Source organism: Amblyomma mixtum, chromosome 8 (genome assembly GCF_055824585.1).
Source record: "Amblyomma mixtum isolate Tamu chromosome 8, ASM5582458v1, whole genome shotgun sequence".
In the NCBI taxonomy this organism is placed as follows: domain Eukaryota; kingdom Metazoa; phylum Arthropoda; class Arachnida; order Ixodida; family Ixodidae; genus Amblyomma; species Amblyomma mixtum.
In genome coordinates this window covers 10,733,913-10,754,622 of record NC_143019.1, presented here as the reverse complement: position 1 = coordinate 10,754,622, position 20,710 = coordinate 10,733,913, and the positions used below count along the sequence as shown (strand labels likewise).

General features: G+C 43.6%; 1 protein-coding gene across 3 annotated transcripts in view; it reads left to right on the top strand.

The window, feature by feature from the left end:
• The window catches only part of LOC149331302 (uncharacterized), a 102,107-nt gene that overhangs the window by 57,252 nt on the left and 24,145 nt on the right, over positions 1–20,710 (top strand). The window contains exon 4 of one of the 3 annotated variants that reach the window (XM_089556443.1): positions 19,576–19,611. The exons of the other annotated variants lie outside the window; for them this stretch is intronic. Coding sequence (XP_089412569.1) covers positions 19,576–19,581 — 6 coding nt within the window. The 3' untranslated portion in view covers positions 19,582–19,611. Of the gene's footprint in view, positions 1–19,575; positions 19,612–20,710 lie in introns of those variants that run through there. 3 annotated transcript variants of the gene reach the window in all.

The window sequence follows — 20,710 nt, the reverse complement described above, 5'->3', positions numbered from 1 at the left end:
CCTGGCCAGTCAGCTGCACTCAATCAAGAGGTTGCCTCCTTACAGCCCATTTTTTAACCCTATAGAGGAAGTGTTTTCGAAGTTCAAGTCTGAAGTCAAAGCTTTCCTCAGCGAGCGGAGAGACTTGGCGCTCACCACTCCGCCCGGACTGACTAAAAGGGAGCATCGGCGCAGTTTATTGCTCGACGCTGCTCCACACTGTACGCAGCAAGTACAGCGAGTAGAATGCGCTGCTTTCGACCGCCATAACTTTTCTTTTACACCAGCAGCTTTGCGTGAAGGTGACATGTAAAATGTGAGATCACACTTTGCGCCACCTAATGTCCTACAGAAAATAAAACTGCATTTCAAAGACGGCCCCTTCTGTGCTTGTATAAACCTAGATTGTTAACACCGCTATAAGGCAGCCGCCAGTAGCTATTCTTGACCTAGGCTGTAAGCTCCGGTGTAGCTTCTCTCACTTTCCGTTCTAAAACTAAATAAACCTTGAAGTGAAGAACCGTTCCTCCGGTTCTGTGACTCGTCCCACCTAGAAGAACTCTGCATTACACTGCTACCTTTGTTTCTGCTAGTGGTGTTGAATCTTTATCACAGCCTCCCGAAAAAATTCTGCACCGGTTGCATGAAAACAGTATAAAGGCCGGAATTGTAACTAGCATGCAGATTCAGCGCATAAGACAACCCATAATCAGCAGTGCTTACCCAACTAATTAATACACGACAGTCACAAGCCTTAAGAGTTGCATAAAATACTGAGGTTTAACAGCTGCTAATGGCTCTTTGATGTTGCAAGGTATGCGAAGAAAACGAAATAGTGCATGAGAATGTGACTCACAGGCTTGCATGGTCTCAGAAATTATCTTAACTTCGCTTTATTTATTCGCATGCGGATTAAATTGGTTGGCACCTGGATTAAAACAGCTGGCGCTTGTATTATTTGTGTTGGCACTGGGATTAAATTGGTTGGCGCTGGATTTGTTCGAGTTGGCGCTTGGATTAAATACGCTGGCGCTTAGATTAAGTGCATGACACTGAGATTAAATTACATAGCAGGCAGATTATATCTGTCGGCGCTCAGATTATTTCTGCTGGCACTAGGATTAAATTCAGTGGGAAAACCTGTAGATGTCATTTGCGGATTTGAACTTCGAGCGCTCTTTTAAAAAAATGTTCAAGCCAGCATAATTAGATTGGTAGGAATCCCGAGGCACGAAAGTTTCGCAAACAGACGATGATGAGATACGCATTCGAATGCCTTTGAAAAAGTCTAAAAAGATTGCATCTGTCTGGAGGTTATGGTCCATGTCCTTAAGTATGTGTTGGGTGAACACGGCCAGCTGTGTTTCACGTGAAAGCGATTTCCTGAAGCTATACTGATGCGGATAAAAGAGGTGAATTGAATCTAGGTGGGACATTGAGTTTGATGCTATAATGTTCCCTAGAAGTTTAGAATTTATGCTAGTAGGGGATATTATATGATAGCTGGGCATGCGCAATCACCTGTTTTGAAGATGGGAACAATTTGGGCTATCGTACGATCATCAGGAATACTTCCCGTGTGCAATGATGGGGTAGATATTAAACGTCTAATCTAATCTAATAAATCTAATCGAGCCGATTAGATTTATGTCTATAGAGTAGAGGATACACCAGAATTTGATGGGATTTGTTCTGAGAATAGATATAACAAGCCAGGAGATAAAAATTTGTCTTCCCTTTCATGATCCGGAATAGCGGTCACTACGTGACCTAGGTAGACGTATCGCCTTACCAGAGTACACGTTTCTTCCCTCCTTTATTACTTCTATTTCGGCGAGGTTCGGGTGTCTATCGAGACGTCAGGAAGTTAGAGCGGCATTTCCGTTCCTCAAAAACGAATGTTTTTATGCTGCGGAAAAGGTAACACTGGAAACTAGGCAGTTTTTTCGTGTAAGCTGGCCCTTGAGTCCGTGAAGTGTGCTGGGAAATCCGCGAGCGGCAGAAGGCCGAGTGTGCACTTGAGCACAAATCCGCTAATGCCAATCAGCTTTCGCAGATTAATGCGCTAAGCCGGCAAGCTTAGCGCGAGGAACCTTTCAATCGAAAGCCTTACTAGCTCAATTACGATAAAAACGGGCGGCGTATATTTTTTTATTCAGTTCCGATACTCCCATGGCCCACAGGGCATTATTGATTTGAGCGATACATAGAAACAAAATATTCATTGGTTACAGGAGGGCATAACGCATACAGCAAAAAAAAAAACCACTACTGTGACACAATGAAAGATAATCAAGAGGAAGAAATGGGCTTGGGCAGGGCATGTAATGCGAAGGCAAGATAACCGCTGGTTCTTAAGGGTAACGGAGTGGATTCCAACACAAAGCAAACGTAGCAGGGGACGGCAGAAAGTTAGGTGGGCGGATGAGATTAAGAAGTTTGCGGGGATACAGTGGCGCCAACTGACAAACGACAGGGTTAATTGGAGAGACATGGCAGAGGCCTTTGCCCTGCAGTGGGTGTAGTCAGGCTGATGATGAATTGGCGGAAATATGTCAGTCGATAAACCGAAGCACGAGAATGAATACATATGCCAAGAGGAAAAAATTCACACAAGGAGGCAAATTGATATGAGAAATATAATAACGCCATGTGTGCAAATGTTGAACACTCATATGGGCACGTTATAGAAGGCTATAATGTAACAGAATGCATGGGTACAACCAAATGAAACGCAGAATAGAAGAATTCAAAAATGACTATGGTAAGCAATCATATACTGACATCTTCCTCTTGAACTCTTAAATCTCATTTCCGAGTAAAACTTGTGGTGGAAGGTGGTTCCACGCCGACGATGCATTTGGAATGAAAGAATTAATGCATATTGTTGTACAGCACCGGGGAACGCCAACTTTGCATGATCGATCAATGTGGGGTGAACCATATGTGCGTCGTCAGTGCATCTCGAAGAATTCAATTCATCCTGTAAATTTTGAAGAAACAGACACATGAGTGATACTGCCCTGCTAAGGAAAAGAGGGGTTAGGGACAATTATTTTTTTTATTTCATTGACCCTCGACAGCCCGTCATAGTTACGGGTGATAAGACGGGCAGCTCGGCTCTGTACTGCTTCCAGGTCATCAATAACATCATCAGCCTGACTACGGCCACTGCAGGGAAAAGGCCTCTCCCATGTCTCTCCAATTAATTCAAATAATCATAAATTACTTAGGTATTCTCCATTAACTCTTATCCCCAACTGCTCCCACTTCAGGCCCCAGAATACCTCCTGTAAACAGGCAGTGAATAGCAAAGGCGAGATCATGTCTCCCTTCCGTATTGGAATTTTATTGCTGACTTTATGGAGGACTATGGTAGATGTGCAATCGTTATAATTATCTTCCAATGTTTTCACATAAAACTCTTCTACACCCTTAATCCGCAATGCCTGAATGACAGCTGAGTTTTCTACCGAGTCGAATGCTTTCTCGTAATCGATGAACGCTATATATAGGGGCTGGTTATATTCTGCGCATTTCTCTATCACCTGATTGAGAGCGTGAATATGGTCTACCGTCCAGTATCCTTTACGAAAGCCTGCCTGATCATTTGGTTGATTGGCCCCGCCGCGGTGGCTCAGTGGTTACGGCGCTCGACTGCTGACCCGAAAGACGCGGGTTTGAATTTCGATGAAGGCGAAATTCTAGAGGCGCGTGTACCGTGCGATGTCACAGCACATTAAAGAACCCCAGGTGATCGAGATCTCCGGAGCCCTTCACTACGGCGTCCCTCATAGCCTGAGTCGCTTTGGGACGTCAAACCCCAATAAACCAAACCAACAATTTGGTTGATGTAAGTCTATGGTTGTCCTGACCCTATTAGCATAACAGAGTTAGCATATTCGAATTTAGCGCGGACACGTGACTTGTACACAAGAAGCTTGACAGGTGCCGGTGCTAAATAAAAATTAAATTTCAGATGTCCAAGCATGCGGTTAGAATGACGCCGAGATGTTTGTAAGATGTTAGGGGTGTCAGAATAGAAAAAGAAATAAAATAGGAAACGTAGCATGAATTTGACGCAAATGTGCATTACATTACACATAGCCGCGTTAAGCGTCATTTGCCATTGCGAACACCAATTAGAGATAGGTATTAGCTTTGCCTGGAGTGATGGAACGTCGTCTGCAAAGAGTCCTATTGAAGATGTTACATTTTTAGGGAAGTCGGTAATGTATAGAAATGCATTAGTGTGTGTGCAGTGGCACATGGTACGAAAACTCCCAACAATGGCAAGAAGAATAGGGTAGCGTCAAAACAGAAGCTTGAAAGAACGCGAACATTAATTCATAGAAAAGGAGCCGTCAAGGACTTGAAAAATTACAGGCTGGTCAGTTTACTGTCCGTTACCTATAAGGTATTTACTGAAGTAATCGCTAATAGTAGGTATAACTTTAGATTTCAGTCAACTGAATGATCAAGCAGGCTTTTGAAAAGGACACTTCACACAGACCATATTCATACTATTGATCAGGTGATAGAGAAATGAGCAGAATATAACCAAACCCTATATATACCGGGTGTCCCAGCTAAATGTAACCAAACTTTTAAAAAAGGCGAAGTGTCATAGTCTAGTGAAACCAACTGAGAGTTGTTCATAAGTCGCGTGGCCTACTCTTGAGTATTTCTTCGCCCTTCAAAGTTAATTAATTAGATAAGTTTAATTAGCTAACTTTTTAATTATTGACTTCAAGAAGAAAGTGTCAATACAAAAGTTTTAGATCACCTCGAAAAACCGCTAGTAGTGCTGTTTCTGTCAAGTTACGATTTACGTAGATTCATTTATTGGCATTAAAAGAAAGTTGTCACGTGACCAGCTGCTCGCTCACTTCTCTGCCCCAATGTGCACCCAAAGTGTCATCGAGGAGAGGACTTCAGAAAAAATGGATTTTATTCTTTAAGGCACGTCTTGGGACGTTGAAGTGGCACAGTTGTCATGTGGAAGCTTTTCCTTATTGTGCGGGTTATGGTTAAAGGCTGGTAAAAAAACTGCTTTACGTAAATATTACTTTGCTGCAAATGTCTCAGTAAGCTGTTTCTCAAAGCGATCTAGAACTTCTCCATTGACACCGTGTTCCTCAAGTCAATAATTAAAAAGTTAGTTAATTAAGCTTAACTAATTCGTCAACCTTGAAGAACGAAAAAATACTGCAGACTAGGTCACGCGACTATAAACAACCCTCATTTGGTTTCAGACGGCTAGGCCACCGTGTGTTTTTTAAAAGCTTGGTTACATTTAGCTGGTACATCTGGTATATCGCGTTAATTGATTACGAGAAAGCGTTTGACTGAGTGGAAATCTCAGCTGTCGTGCAGCAATTGTGGATTAAGGGTGTAGAAGAGTGTTATGTGAAAATATTGGAAGATATCTATAACAACTGCACAGCTACCGCATTCCTCTATAAGGTCAGCAATAAAATTCCAATAAGGAAGTGTGTGAGGCAGGGAGACACGATTCCGCAAATGCTATTCACCGCCTGTTTGCACGAGGTATTCCGATGCCTGATTTGGGAACAGTTGGGGATAAGACAGGGTTAATTTGAGGGACATGGCAGAGGCCTTTGCCTTGCAGTAGGCGTAGTCAGGTTGATGATGAGGATGTATGAGACCAAAAATGGCTCAGAATACGGTTCTGTGAGCAGGAAGTTAAAATTCGAGAATCGTAAGTCATTAGCATACATAAATCAGGCGGTCATTCCAGGCGAACTCAGTGTCAAGTAAGGCATCCGAACATTTAAAAGATGAGCCATACGGAACCAGCGAGCGAGTGCAACAGTAGTGGAAGAGTTAAACTTTTTTCAAATGAGTGTGGAAAGAGATAAGCTGTTTTAGAGACGTTCACACTAAATGCATTTTGCATTTGGGAGCTTGCGACTGAGAAGCGGTAACCTTGAGTGGAGTGTATGCAAGTAGTATCCGATCCACAGATGTCACTGCCTTCCTAAGTCACCCAGGAGATGAAGTGAAAAGCATGATCAATGAGTTAGACAGTCAGTGTAGAACGGGTCATGAGTGGATAATAACTAGAAGAATAAGAATGGGGTGGAGCGCTTATGGCAGGTTTTCTCAGATTATGAATGGCGGTTTACGAATATCCCAATTGGTACAAGGCGCAAGGGTGGACAGGACGAACGAAGAACGAACACGGACAAGGGGGGGGGGGGGGGTGGATAAATGAAAAAAGAAAAAATTACCGACGATTACGTTACTTCCTAATGCGAAATTTGAGCGCAGCAAATAAGCTGTTTCACCTTTTCGATAGATTGAGGCAAAGAAATCGAGCAACACATGTATGCGCTATCACAGAATTTTTTTTTTAGCAGACGGAGGACTTCCATCGGTCGTCTCGCTCATGGCTCAGAAAGAACTGGCAGATAATTTGGCAGTGGCGAACGGCAGCGGCAATTTCGGCTCGGGCGGTGCACATATACAGATCCGCCGCCACCGATCTGGCTCTCTGATTGCCACCGCACAAGGCGAACGGCAGCGGCAATTTCGGCTCGGGCGGTGCACATATACAGATCCGCCGCCACCGATCTGGCTCTCTGATTGCCACCGCACAGGGGTTGCATTGGAGGAGGAGCGAAGAAAGGAATTAAGTTCGAGCCGGCGCTTTGACAACCGGAGACTCGCAGGAAGAGGGGGGAGGGGGGCGGCGTGTACACCCAGCAACAAACGATGGGGGCAGAAGCGCGCGCAGCAAGCGGACAACACGATAAAGGGAGGAGGGAAGAGATAGCAGCGACTGACTGATGCCGCTGACGCAGATAGTGAGTCAACCCCAGCTGCGGATGAAAGGGGGGCGGAACTGGTTACGAGGCCGACGACAACGACAACCCAGGAACGGACGCCAAAGAGCTGCGCTCTAAAAACTTTATTGTAAGAGAAATTCGGGGCACGCCCCAGGGTCCCCGCACGACACCACTGCACTCAAGTGTTATGATCCTAAGGTCGATAACACTGGCAGCCCAGCCGGGTCTCCCAGTCCTCCCATGTCTTGAGGTTCTCTAGGTCCCACGGGGGAGGGTCCGCCGGGCAGAGGCGAAGGGTTCTGAGCATAGGGAAGGATTGAAGGGAGAGAGTGTGTAGTCTGTACCAGAGTGTTGCTTGTTTGTTATCTAGGGAGGGGTGGGGAGGGGGCAGAACTGGCGTGAGGCCCTGTAGGCCTACGTCAGCACGCTGAACGAGTGCATGCGCTTCTCCGTGAATCGCCGATCCGAGACCACCTGAGCCCGGTCTAAATGGTTGGCGGCCTCGTATCCGGGATTCACGGAGTACGCAGGCACCCATATCAGCTCCATTTGGCGGGGTGGGGGTGCATCGGGCGAGTCCAGTATGCCAAAAGCACGGACTTAGACTCGGTATCGAGCAAAATTTAGAATCGCAGTTTTCGAGTCACTTAAAATGTACCGGGCTTCCGTGCGGGTGATATCAAGCGCAGTGGCTGCTTCCTCTGCAGCCTCTGGGGAAGTGTCTGGAGGGAGAGGAGGCCACCACACCCGCTGTCGCTTCATCATCCGTGCAGGCAGCGTCCACCCATACGGCGTCTGGCTCGGAGCCGTACGCTCGATGGAGTGCCATCGCACGTGTTCTGCGGCGCTGGTCATAGTGGGACGAGTGCATATTCCTCGGAGCTTCTTTCGCTGTTACTTGAGACAATGGGACGGTCGGGACGGTTTGGTTTGTGAACTTTCGAGAGGAGGTAGAACCGTGCGGGGACTGGTCTGGCCGGTGTCATTGCTTTAAACATATCCTGGGACATCTTTTGTTTTTGAAGGAGAGATGTTATCTGATTGTTAACTTCGACTTCGAAGTCTCCTATGGGGTCGCCAGTGAGTTCAGTGTAAAAGTGTTTATGTTGGAATTGTCAGAAACCTTCCTTTAAGTAATCGGTCTTGTCCTTAACAACTATAGCGTCGCCTTGGTCCACAGGCTTGATGACTTAAGGGGTTGTTGTGGGCTGCTTTTGGTTTAGATTTTGAATATGATGATAGGAAATGCTATTGAATACCAGTGATGTATACATATGTAAATGTTTACCTCTGTGTTTGGCTGGAATCCATGATTTGCCGGGTGTCCCTGGTACGTTCATTTCACGGTCTGTTTCGCGGTTTTGGAAACACTCACGCAGGCGTAAGTTCCATGCGAACTTATCTGGATCCTGGTATAATTGGAACTGACTAAATTTCTCCCGTCATGGGGTAGAAGGTTAGACACGTAGAGAGGAACTCATTCCGATGATTTGAGTGCCAGGCTGGATACGTTCACCATGTTATCAGATCTAATGGAAGACTCGCTATTAATAGTCGCGCAGTTCTTCTCAGGGCTGACGTGTTTCTAGTAGGAGGCAGGGAACGGGGCACTGTTGTGACACCAGCCTGCCTGGGTTTCCTAAGTACTTTCGTTCTTCGAATTTCTTTTCCTTAATTATTTCTGTCGCCGTGAGATCCGGTGAGCGACGGGTATGCTCCAATTCGATTGTTTTTCGTTGACTGTGCCGTATAAGTAGGTCTGCAATGCATACTGAACGGTTGCGTAGAATACCTCTCCACTCAGGCTTCTCGTCGGCATTAAGAGCGGGGTTAGTTGCAACCGCAAACCGTTTGGTACGTTTCCCTCTCATCATCATCATCACTCAATCTTGTCTTCGGAGGCGTGGCCGCCATTCTTGCAGATTGTGAATAAGGGTATTTCACCTAAGACTGTGCACAGTTTTTAAGAATATGCTCTAAGCTAGAGGAGGGCTTCTACCCGACAGCACCTCGTGCCGGCAATAATTGGGGGTTGCATAAAAAAAGAGAAATCGTGTCATGCGAGCCGTTTGCCGCGGAATGTTCCGGATGGTGGCATAGGATTCAGCGCGTCGTGCAGCATAAACTCACTATTATTACTATCAGTATTGATCGATTAAGCAGTTGAAACAATTTTTAAAAAATGTAAAATCTGTTCAAAGGTGCCAAACTGACCAGAATGGAAAGCCTAACCAACTATACCGGGTGTTTTTTTAGAAGGCCCAAAATTTAAAAAAAAGGTAAATTGCTTTAGATTTATTTTAGCACTGGGGCTATACTGGAGGCTACGGCGGGCGCCAGGCAAGAGGAAAACTGCTTTAATTAGTTCGCTGATTAACTAAATATGTTAATTAACATTTCTAATTTTTGTTTTAGGGGCTATGTTGTATTCGCAGAATTGGAGATCGTCCTCTGAACAGTCGAACCGAGAAAAAACAATTTCAATTAAAAATTTCACACGCACGTTAAGAGGCGCGAATAATTCAGCCTGGTAGGCATCTTCACACCGTAAAGCAGCGGCGGGAGCGCCTCTGACGTAGTTCACTGCGCCCTGCGCTATCGCTGCTTATCTCGCTTCGCTCCGCGGCCTCTCGGAATGCCGCGCTGGAACAAAAACGCACAAAGTGCAGGGCGGAGCGAGCTACGTCACAGTGTGAAGCTGCCTACCAGGGTGACTTTTTCTCGCTTCGTTACGCGCGCAAAAAATTTTTGCATGAAAATCTTTTTTCTTGGCTGGACTGTTTGGAAGACAATCTACAATTCTGCTAATACAACATATCCCCTAAAATAAAACTTAATTAGCGTACTAATTAAAGTAGCTTGCCTCTTACCTGCTGTCCGCCGTAGCCCTCGGTATAGCCCCAGGGTTAAAATAAATCTAAAGGAATTTACCTTTCTTTAAAAATTTTGAACCTCTCAAAAAAAACACCCGGTATGCTATCGCGCCACCTTCAAGGTGGAGCTCAAGTGTCCTCTGCAATATTTTATTCGGCATCGGAGTGTTAGCTTTCAGTATCAACCAGCATGCTGCTGCAGGTACCGTAGAAGTCCGCAATAGCAACCAAACACTGACAAGAAATCCGAAAGGCACCACGAACACTTTTTTTATTGGACGTTTTGTTTATCATGAACGTTCATGGAACGAAACGTCCAGTAAAAAAAAAAGAGCGTGTGTACGTGGTGTCTCTCGGACGTCTCATCAGTGTGTGCTTGCTGTGGACTTCTGCGGTGCCTGCAGCAGCGTGCGCACTCCTCCCGCGAATGCGGAATGATGAGAGGAAAAAAAAAGAACCGTCCTCCCACGGGAACACCTCCGCTGGAGCAACGGGCATCCGCCCTCTGGATACCCGGGGGACAGCGAGAAGAAGAGCTGTGCTTTTAAGCACAGATCCTCCCCTTGTCCTCCACACACGGCGGCCGAGCTGTGACGCTGGTGGGACCACCAGGCACCGTTTTTTTTTCTACAGCGATCTGCTGTGCCGGCGCTGGGAATCGAACCAACGTCGGTGGGGATATTCGCCCAAGCATTGCCAACTGGCGCGCTAACCACTCGGCTACCGTGCGGCTCTGGCTTTTGACGGCGTCGGCGAGTGCTGATAGAAGGGAAGCGAAGCAGGCCGAAACTGAGCATGCGGTTATCTCGAGATCGGGCGTGCCAGCAGAAACATGGTACGCGTCGAACGTGGAGCGGCCGCACTAGTGTGGAAGTGCGATACCGCGTGGGGCACCAGCCCCGTCATGGTATTTCGTCCGTGCAGATGAAAGAGAGTTGGGAATGCGAAAGCCGCAACCTGAAACTCGATTGGTGCCATGTAAGCGTTCATGGGACCAACATGGCACGGAGTACATCGCTGTACACATTCAGCCAAAGCGTTGAAGCACTGTGTACTGTTTATTAAATATAATACAGATTTATGGCCCTTGCAGCCGGACCGAAGCGGAAAAAATATCGCGAGAAATGAACGCTCACACGTAATCGTGTTGCACTAACCCAAAGAGGCAACAAAACAGGAAAAGGGCAAATTGGACGAAAGAGACCAGTTCCACAGTCTAGTGTCTGAAATGGAAAATAAAGAGTGTATACCGAATACATGATATCCATTACACAGTCTAGTGTCTGAAATGTAAAATGAACAGTGTACACTGAATGAAAGAGACCAGTTACACAGTCTAGTGTCTGAAATGGAAAATAAAGAGTGTATACCGAATACATGACATCCATTACACAGTCTAGTGTCTGAAATGTAAAATGAACAGTGTATACTGAACGAAAGAGACCAATTACACAGTCTAGTGTCTGAAATGGAAAATGAACAGTGTATACTGAACGAAAGAGACCAGTTACACAGTCTAGTGTCTGAAATGGAAAATGAACAGTGTATACTGAACGAAAGAGACCAGTTCCACAGTCTAGTGTCTGAAATGGAAAATGAACAGTGTATACTGAACGAAAGCGACTAGTTCCACAGTCTAGTGTCTGAAATGGAAAATGAACAGTGTATACTGAACGAAAGAGACCAGTTAGACAGTCTAGTGTCTGAAATGGAAAATGAACAGTGTATACTGAACGAAAGAGACCAGTTCCACAGTCTAGTGTCTGAAATGGAAAATGAACAGTACATACTGAACGAAAGCGACTAGTTCCACAGTCTAGTGTCTGAAATGGAAAATGAACAGTGTATACTGAACGAAAGAGGCCAGTTGCACAGTCTAGTGTCTGAAATGCAAAATGAACAGTGTATACTGAACGAAAGAGACCAGTTACACTGTCTAGTGTCTGAAAAGGAAAATGAACAGTGCATACTGAATACATGAAACCCATCACACTGTCTAGTACCTCAAATGAAAAATGAACAGTGTATACTGAACGAAAGAGACCAGTTCCACAGTCTAGTGTCTGAAATGGAAAATGAACAGTGCATACTAAACGAAAGAGACCAGTTACACAGCCTAGTGTCTGAAATGGAAAATGAACAGTACATACTGAACGACAGCGACTAGTTCCACAGTCTAGTATCTGAAATGGAAAATGAACAGTACATACTGAACGAAAGCGACTAGTTCCACAGTCTAGTGTCTGAAATGGAAAATGAACAGTACATACTGAACGAAAGCGACTAGTTCCACAGTCTAGTGTCTGAAATGGAAAATGAACAGTGTATACTGAACGAAAGAGGCCAGTTGCACAGTCTAGTGTCTGAAATGCAAAATGAACAGTGTATACTGAACGAAAGAGACCAGTTACACTGTCTAGTGTCTGAAAAGGAAAATGAACAGTGCATACTGAATACATGAAACCCATCACACTGTCTAGTACCTCAAATGAAAAATGAACAGTGTATACTGAACGAAAGAGACCAGTTCCACAGTCTAGTGTCTGAAATGGAAAATGAACAGTGAATACTGAATACATGAAACCCATCACACTGTCTAGTACCTCAAATAGAAAATGAACAGTGTATACTTAACGAAAGAGACCAGTTACACAGTCTAGTGTCTGAAATGGAGAATGAACAGTGTATACTGAGCGAAAGAGACCAGTTACACAGTCTAGTGTCTGAAATGGAGAATGAACAGTGTATACTGAGCGAAAGAGACCAGTTACACACTCTAGTATCTGAAATGGAAAATAAAGAGTGTATACCGAATACATGATATCCATTACACAGTCTAGTGTTCGAAATGTAAAATGAACAGTGTATACTGAACGAAAGAGACCAGTTACACAGTCTAGTGTCTGAAATGGAAAATGAACAGTGTATACTGAACGAAAGAGACCAGTTACACTGTCTAGTGTCTGAAATGGAAAATGAACAGTGTATACTGAACGAAAGAGACCAGTTACACTGTCTAGTGTCTGAAAAGAAAAATGAACAGTGCATACTGAATACATGAAACCCATCACACTGTCTAGTACCTCAAATGAAAAATGAACAGTGTATACTGAACGAAAGAGACCAGTTCCACAGTCTAGTGTCTGAAATGGAAAATGAACAGTGAATACTGAATACATGAAACCCATCACACTGTCTAGTACCTCAAATAGAAAATGAACAGTGTATACTTAACGAAAGAGACCAGTTACACAGTCTAGTGTCTGAAATGGAGAATGAACAGTGTATACTGAGCGAAAGAGACCAGTTACACACTCTAGTATCTGAAATGGAAAATAAAGAGTGTATACCGAATACATGATATCCATTACACAGTCTAGTGTTCGAAATGTAAAATGAACAGTGTATACTGAACGAAAGAGACCAGTTACACAGTCTAGTGTCTGAAATGGAAAATGAACAGTGTATACTGAACGAAAGAGACCAGTTACACAGCCTAGTGTCTGAAATGGAAAATGAACAGTGCATACTGAACGAAAGAGACCAGTTACACAGCCTAGTGTCTGAAATGGAAAATGAACAGTGCATACTGAACGAAAGAGACCAGTTACACAGCCTAGTGTCTGAAATGGAAAATGAACAGTGCATACTGAACGAAAGAGACCAGTTACACAGCCTAGTGTCTGAAATGGAAAATGAACAGTGCATACTGAACGAAAGAGACCAGTTACACAGCCTAGTGTCTGAAATGGAAAATGAACAGTGCATACTGAACGAAAGAGACCAGTTACACAGCCTAGTGTCTGAAATGGAAAATGAACAGTGCATACTGAACGAAAGAGACCAGTTACACAGCCTAGTGTCTGAAATGGAAAATGAACAGTGCATACTGAACGAAAGAGACTAGTTCCACAGTCTAGTGTCTGAAATGGAAAATGAACAGTGCATACTGAACGAAAGAGACTAGTTCCACAGTCTAGTGTCTGAAATGGAAAATGAACAGTGTATACTGAACGAAAGAGACCAGTTACACAGTCTAGTGTCTGAAATGGAAAATGAACAGTGTATACTGAACGAAAGAGACCAGTTACACAGTCTAGTGTCTGAAATGGAAAATGAACAGTGTATACTGAACGAAAGAGACCAGTTACACAGTCTAGTGTCTGAAATGGAAAATGAACAGTGTATACTGAACGAAAGAGACCAGTTACACAGTCTAGTGTCTGAAATGGAAAATGAACAGTGTATACTGAACGAAAGAGACCAGTTGCACAGTCTAGAGTCTGAAATGCAAAATGAACAGTGTATACTGAACGAAAGAGACCAGTTACACTCTCTAGTGTCTGAAAAGGAAAATGAACAGTGCATACTGAATACATGAAACCCATCACACTGTCTAGTACCTCAAATGAAAAATGAACAGTGTATACTGAACGAAAGAGACCAGTTACACAGTCTAGTGTCTGAAATGGAGAATGAACAGTGTATACTGAGCGAAAGAGACCAGTTACACACTCTAGTATCTGAAATGGAAAATAAAGAGTGTATACCGAATACATGATATCCATTACACAGTCTAGTGTTCGAAATGTAAAATGAACAGTGTATACTGACCGAAAGAGACCAGTTACACAGTCTAGTGTCTGAAATGGAAAATGAACAGTGTATACTGAACGAAAGAGACCAGTTACACAGCCTAGTGTCTGAAATGGAAAATGAACAGTGCATACTGAACGAAAGAGACCAGTTACACAGCCTAGTGTCTGAAATGGAAAATGAACAGTGCATACTGAACGAAAGAGACCAGTTACACAGCCTAGTGTCTGAAATGGAAAATGAACAGTGCATACTGAACGAAAGAGACCAGTTACACAGTCTAGTATCTGAAATGTAAAATGAACAGTGTATACTGAACGAAAGAGACCAGTTCCACAGTCTAGTGTCTGAAATGGAAAATGAACAGTGTATACTGAACGAAAGAGACCAGTTACACAGTCTAGTGTCTGAAATGGAAAATGAACAGTGTATACTGAACGAAAGAGACCAGTTGCACTCTCTAGTGTCTGAAAAGGAAAATGAACAGTGCATACTGAATACATGAAACCCATCACACTGTCTAGTACCTCAAATGAAAAATGAACAGTGTATACTGAACGAAAGAGACCAGTTCCACAGTCTAGTGTCTGAAATGGAAAATGAACAGTGCATACTAAACGAAAGAGACCAGTTACACAGCCTAGTGTCTGAAATGGAAAATGAACAGTACATACTGAACGACAGCGACTAGTTCCACAGTCTAGTATCTGAAATGGAAAATGAACAGTACATACTGAACGAAAGCGACTAGTTCCACAGTCTAGTGTCTGAAATGGAAAATGAACAGTACATACTGAACGAAAGCGACTAGTTCCACAGTCTAGTGTCTGAAATGGAAAATGAACAGTGTATACTGAACGAAAGAGGCCAGTTGCACAGTCTAGTGTCTGAAATGCAAAATGAACAGTGTATACTGAACGAAAGAGACCAGTTACACTGTCTAGTGTCTGAAAAGGAAAATGAACAGTGCATACTGAATACATGAAACCCATCACACTGTCTAGTACCTCAAATGAAAAATGAACAGTGTATACTGAACGAAAGAGACCAGTTCCACAGTCTAGTGTCTGAAATGGAAAATGAACAGTGAATACTGAATACATGAAACCCATCACACTGTCTAGTACCTCAAATAGAAAATGAACAGTGTATACTTAACGAAAGAGACCAGTTACACAGTCTAGTGTCTGAAATGGAGAATGAACAGTGTATACTGAGCGAAAGAGACCAGTTACACAGTCTAGTGTCTGAAATGGAGAATGAACAGTGTATACTGAGCGAAAGAGACCAGTTACACACTCTAGTATCTGAAATGGAAAATAAAGAGTGTATACCGAATACATGATATCCATTACACAGTCTAGTGTTCGAAATGTAAAATGAACAGTGTATACTGAACGAAAGAGACCAGTTACACAGTCTAGTGTCTGAAATGGAAAATGAACAGTGTATACTGAACGAAAGAGACCAGTTACACTGTCTAGTGTCTGAAATGGAAAATGAACAGTGTATACTGAACGAAAGAGACCAGTTACACTGTCTAGTGTCTGAAAAGAAAAATGAACAGTGCATACTGAATACATGAAACCCATCACACTGTCTAGTACCTCAAATGAAAAATGAACAGTGTATACTGAACGAAAGAGACCAGTTCCACAGTCTAGTGTCTGAAATGGAAAATGAACAGTGAATACTGAATACATGAAACCCATCACACTGTCTAGTACCTCAAATAGAAAATGAACAGTGTATACTTAACGAAAGAGACCAGTTACACAGTCTAGTGTCTGAAATGGAGAATGAACAGTGTATACTGAGCGAAAGAGACCAGTTACACACTCTAGTATCTGAAATGGAAAATAAAGAGTGTATACCGAATACATGATATCCATTACACAGTCTAGTGTTCGAAATGTAAAATGAACAGTGTATACTGAACGAAAGAGACCAGTTACACAGTCTAGTGTCTGAAATGGAAAATGAACAGTGTATACTGAACGAAAGAGACCAGTTACACAGCCTAGTGTCTGAAATGGAAAATGAACAGTGCATACTGAACGAAAGAGACCAGTTACACAGCCTAGTGTCTGAAATGGAAAATGAACAGTGCATACTGAACGAAAGAGACCAGTTACACAGCCTAGTGTCTGAAATGGAAAATGAACAGTGCATACTGAACGAAAGAGACCAGTTACACAGCCTAGTGTCTGAAATGGAAAATGAACAGTGCATACTGAACGAAAGAGACCAGTTACACAGCCTAGTGTCTGAAATGGAAAATGAACAGTGCATACTGAACGAAAGAGACCAGTTACACAGCCTAGTGTCTGAAATGGAAAATGAACAGTGCATACTGAACGAAAGAGACCAGTTACACAGCCTAGTGTCTGAAATGGAAAATGAACAGTGCATACTGAACGAAAGAGACTAGTTCCACAGTCTAGTGTCTGAAATGGAAAATGAACAGTGCATACTGAACGAAAGAGACTAGTTCCACAGTCTAGTGTCTGAAATGGAAAATGAACAGTGTATACTGAACGAAAGAGACCAGTTACACAGTCTAGTGTCTGAAATGGAAAATGAACAGTGTATACTGAACGAAAGAGACCAGTTACACAGTCTAGTGTCTGAAATGGAAAATGAACAGTGTATACTGAACGAAAGAGACCAGTTACACAGTCTAGTGTCTGAAATGGAAAATGAACAGTGTATACTGAACGAAAGAGACCAGTTACACAGTCTAGTGTCTGAAATGGAAAATGAACAGTGTATACTGAACGAAAGAGACCAGTTGCACAGTCTAGAGTCTGAAATGCAAAATGAACAGTGTATACTGAACGAAAGAGACCAGTTACACTCTCTAGTGTCTGAAAAGGAAAATGAACAGTGCATACTGAATACATGAAACCCATCACACTGTCTAGTACCTCAAATGAAAAATGAACAGTGTATACTGAACGAAAGAGACCAGTTACACAGTCTAGTGTCTGAAATGGAGAATGAACAGTGTATACTGAGCGAAAGAGACCAGTTACACACTCTAGTATCTGAAATGGAAAATAAAGAGTGTATACCGAATACATGATATCCATTACACAGTCTAGTGTTCGAAATGTAAAATGAACAGTGTATACTGACCGAAAGAGACCAGTTACACAGTCTAGTGTCTGAAATGGAAAATGAACAGTGTATACTGAACGAAAGAGACCAGTTACACAGCCTAGTGTCTGAAATGGAAAATGAACAGTGCATACTGAACGAAAGAGACCAGTTACACAGCCTAGTGTCTGAAATGGAAAATGAACAGTGCATACTGAACGAAAGAGACCAGTTACACAGCCTAGTGTCTGAAATGGAAAATGAACAGTGCATACTGAACGAAAGAGACCAGTTACACAGTCTAGTATCTGAAATGTAAAATGAACAGTGTATACTGAACGAAAGAGACCAGTTCCACAGTCTAGTGTCTGAAATGGAAAATGAACAGTGTATACTGAACGAAAGAGACCAGTTACACAGTCTAGTGTCTGAAATGGAAAATGAACAGTGTATACTGAACGAAAGAGACCAGTTGCACTCTCTAGTGTCTGAAAAGGAAAATGAACAGTGCATACTGAATACATGAAACCCATCACACTGTCTAGTACCTCAAATGAAAAATGAACAGTGTATACTGAACGAAAGAGACCAGTTCCACAGTCTAGTGTCTGAAATGAAAAATGAAGAGTGAATACTGAATACATGAAAGCCATCACACTGTCTAGTACCTCAAATAGAAAATGAACAGTGTATACTGAACGAAAGAGACCAGTTACACAGTCTAGTGTCTGAAATGGAAAATGAACAGTGTATACTGAGCGAAAGAGACCAGTTACACAGTCTAGTATCTGAAATGGAAAATGAACAGTGTATACTGAACGAAAGAGACCAGTTACACAGTCTAGTGTCTGAAATGGAAAATGAACAGTGTATACTGAGCGAAAGAGACCAGTTACACAGTCTAGTATCTGAAATGGAAAATGAACAGTGTATACTGAGCGAAAGAGACCAGTTACACAGTCTAGTATCTGAAATGGAAAATAAAGAGTGTATACCGAATACATGATATCCATTACACAGTCTAGTGTTCGAAATGTAAAATGAACAGTGTATACTGAACGACAGAGACCAGTTACACAGTCTAGTGTCTGAAATGGAAAATGAACAGTGTATACTGAACGAAAGGGACCAGTTACACAGCCTAGTGTCTGAAATGGAAAATGAACAGTGCATACTGAACGAAAGGGACCAGTTACACAGTCTAGTGTCTGAAATGGAAAATGAACAGTGCATACTGAACGAAAGAGACCAGTTACACAGTCTAGTGTCTGAAATGGAAAATGAACAGTGCATACTGAACGAAAGAGACCAGTTACACAGTCTAGTGTCTGAAATGGAAAATGAACAGTGTATACTGAACGAAAGGGACCAGTTACACAGCCTAGTGTCTGAAATGGAAAATGAACAGTGCATACTGAACGAAAGGGACCAGTTACACAGCCTAGTGTCTGAAATGGAAAATGAACAGTGCATACTGAACGAAAGAGACCAGTTACACAGTCTAGTGTCTGAAATGGAAAATGAACAGTGTATACTGAACGAAAGAGACCAGTTACACAGTCTAGTGTCTGAAATGGAAAATGAACAGTGCATACTGAACGAAAGAGACCAGTTACACAGTCTAGTGTCTGAAATGGAAAATGAACAGTGTATACTGAACGAAAGAGACCAGTTACACAGTCTAGTGTCTGAAATGGAAAATGAACAGTGTATACTGAACGAAAGAGACCAGTTACACAGTCTAGTATCTGAAATGTAAAATAAAGAGTGTATACCGAATACATTATATCCATTACACAGTCTAGTGTCTGAAATGGAAAATGAACAGTGCATACTGAACGAAAGAGACCAGTTACACAGCCTAGTGTCTGAAATGGAAAATGAACAGTGCATACTGAACGAAAGAGACTAGTTACACAGTCTAGTGTCTGAAATGGAAAATGAACAGTGTATACTGAACGAAAGAGACCAGTTACACAGTCTATTTTCTGGAATGGAATATTAAGAGGGTATACCGAATTCATGATGTCCATTACACTGTCTAGTACCTGAAATGGAAAATGAAGAGTGTATACTGAACGAAAGAGACCAGTTACACAGTCTAGTGTCTCAAATGGAAAGTGAACAGTGTATAATGAATAAATGAAACGCATCACACTCTGTCTAGCACCTTGTGTTTCTTGCAGTAACTTATATCCTGCTGTCCCTTCGTGCAGGTGTGAAAGAGCACTCCACGCTGGGTAGTGGTCCCACCACGACCAATGTCCACGCACCTCCTTGTCCTCGGCCTGGGACTGAACTCTCCGCTCCTCCCATCCGTGCCACTGCCTGCGAGGGTGGAGATTACATATGGTCGTTACAACTCCGATGACGCATTCCTCATTCAATGCACGTGACACTGCCATTATTAGTGCGGCAGCATCTCTGTGCGGTGGGGCCACGCACATGCCAGAAAATGTCTGCCATTCACGAATCATTAATTACCAGGAGGTTACATACGTTTCGCTCACAGAAACAACGCTCCTTTGCGCGCGCCATTACCGACAGGTCCCTTCCCGACCTGTCAATCTCACCGATACGGGGCACCAGGAATCCCAAATGTAACAACCCTCCAACGCTTTTGCGTGCTACTGTATACGTACGCTAAAGCATCCCACAAGTTTTTGGCTTGCGCTTCTACACCTACAACAAAGCCATACCCGTTCAAAAGGTTCCCGGCCATCTTGCCTCGCCGCGCGGCTACCTTTTTCACCGCCGAACAATCGCACCGATCGTGTTTCAAGTTGCGGCTTTGGCATTCCGACCTTTCTTTTATCTGCACGGACGAACCACCATGACGGGGCTGGTGCCCCACGCGCTATCGCACTTCCGCCCTAGTGCGGCCGCTCCACGCCCGATGGCGAGATAACCGTATCCCCCGCGCATGCTCGCTTTCGGTCTTCTTCGCTTCCCTTCTATCAGCACTCGCGGACGCCGACAAGAAACAGAGCCGCACGGTAGCCGAGTGGTTAGCGCGCCAGTTGGCAATGCTTGGGCGAATATCCCCACCGACCTTGGTTCGATTCCCAGCGCAGGCACAGCGGATCGCTGTCGAAAAAACTGCGGCTGGTGATCCCACCAGCGTCACAGCTCGGCCGCCGTGTGTGGAGGACAAGGGGAGGATCTGTGCTTTTTCGCACAGCTCTTCTTCTCGCTGTCCCCCGGGTATCCAGAGGGCGGATGCCCGTTGCTCCTGCGGAGGTTTCCCCGGGGGAGGAAGTTTCTTTTTTTCTTTCCCATCGTTCCGAATTCGAGGGACGAGTGCGCACGCTGCTGCAGGCACCGCAGAAGTCCGCAGCAACCACACACTGA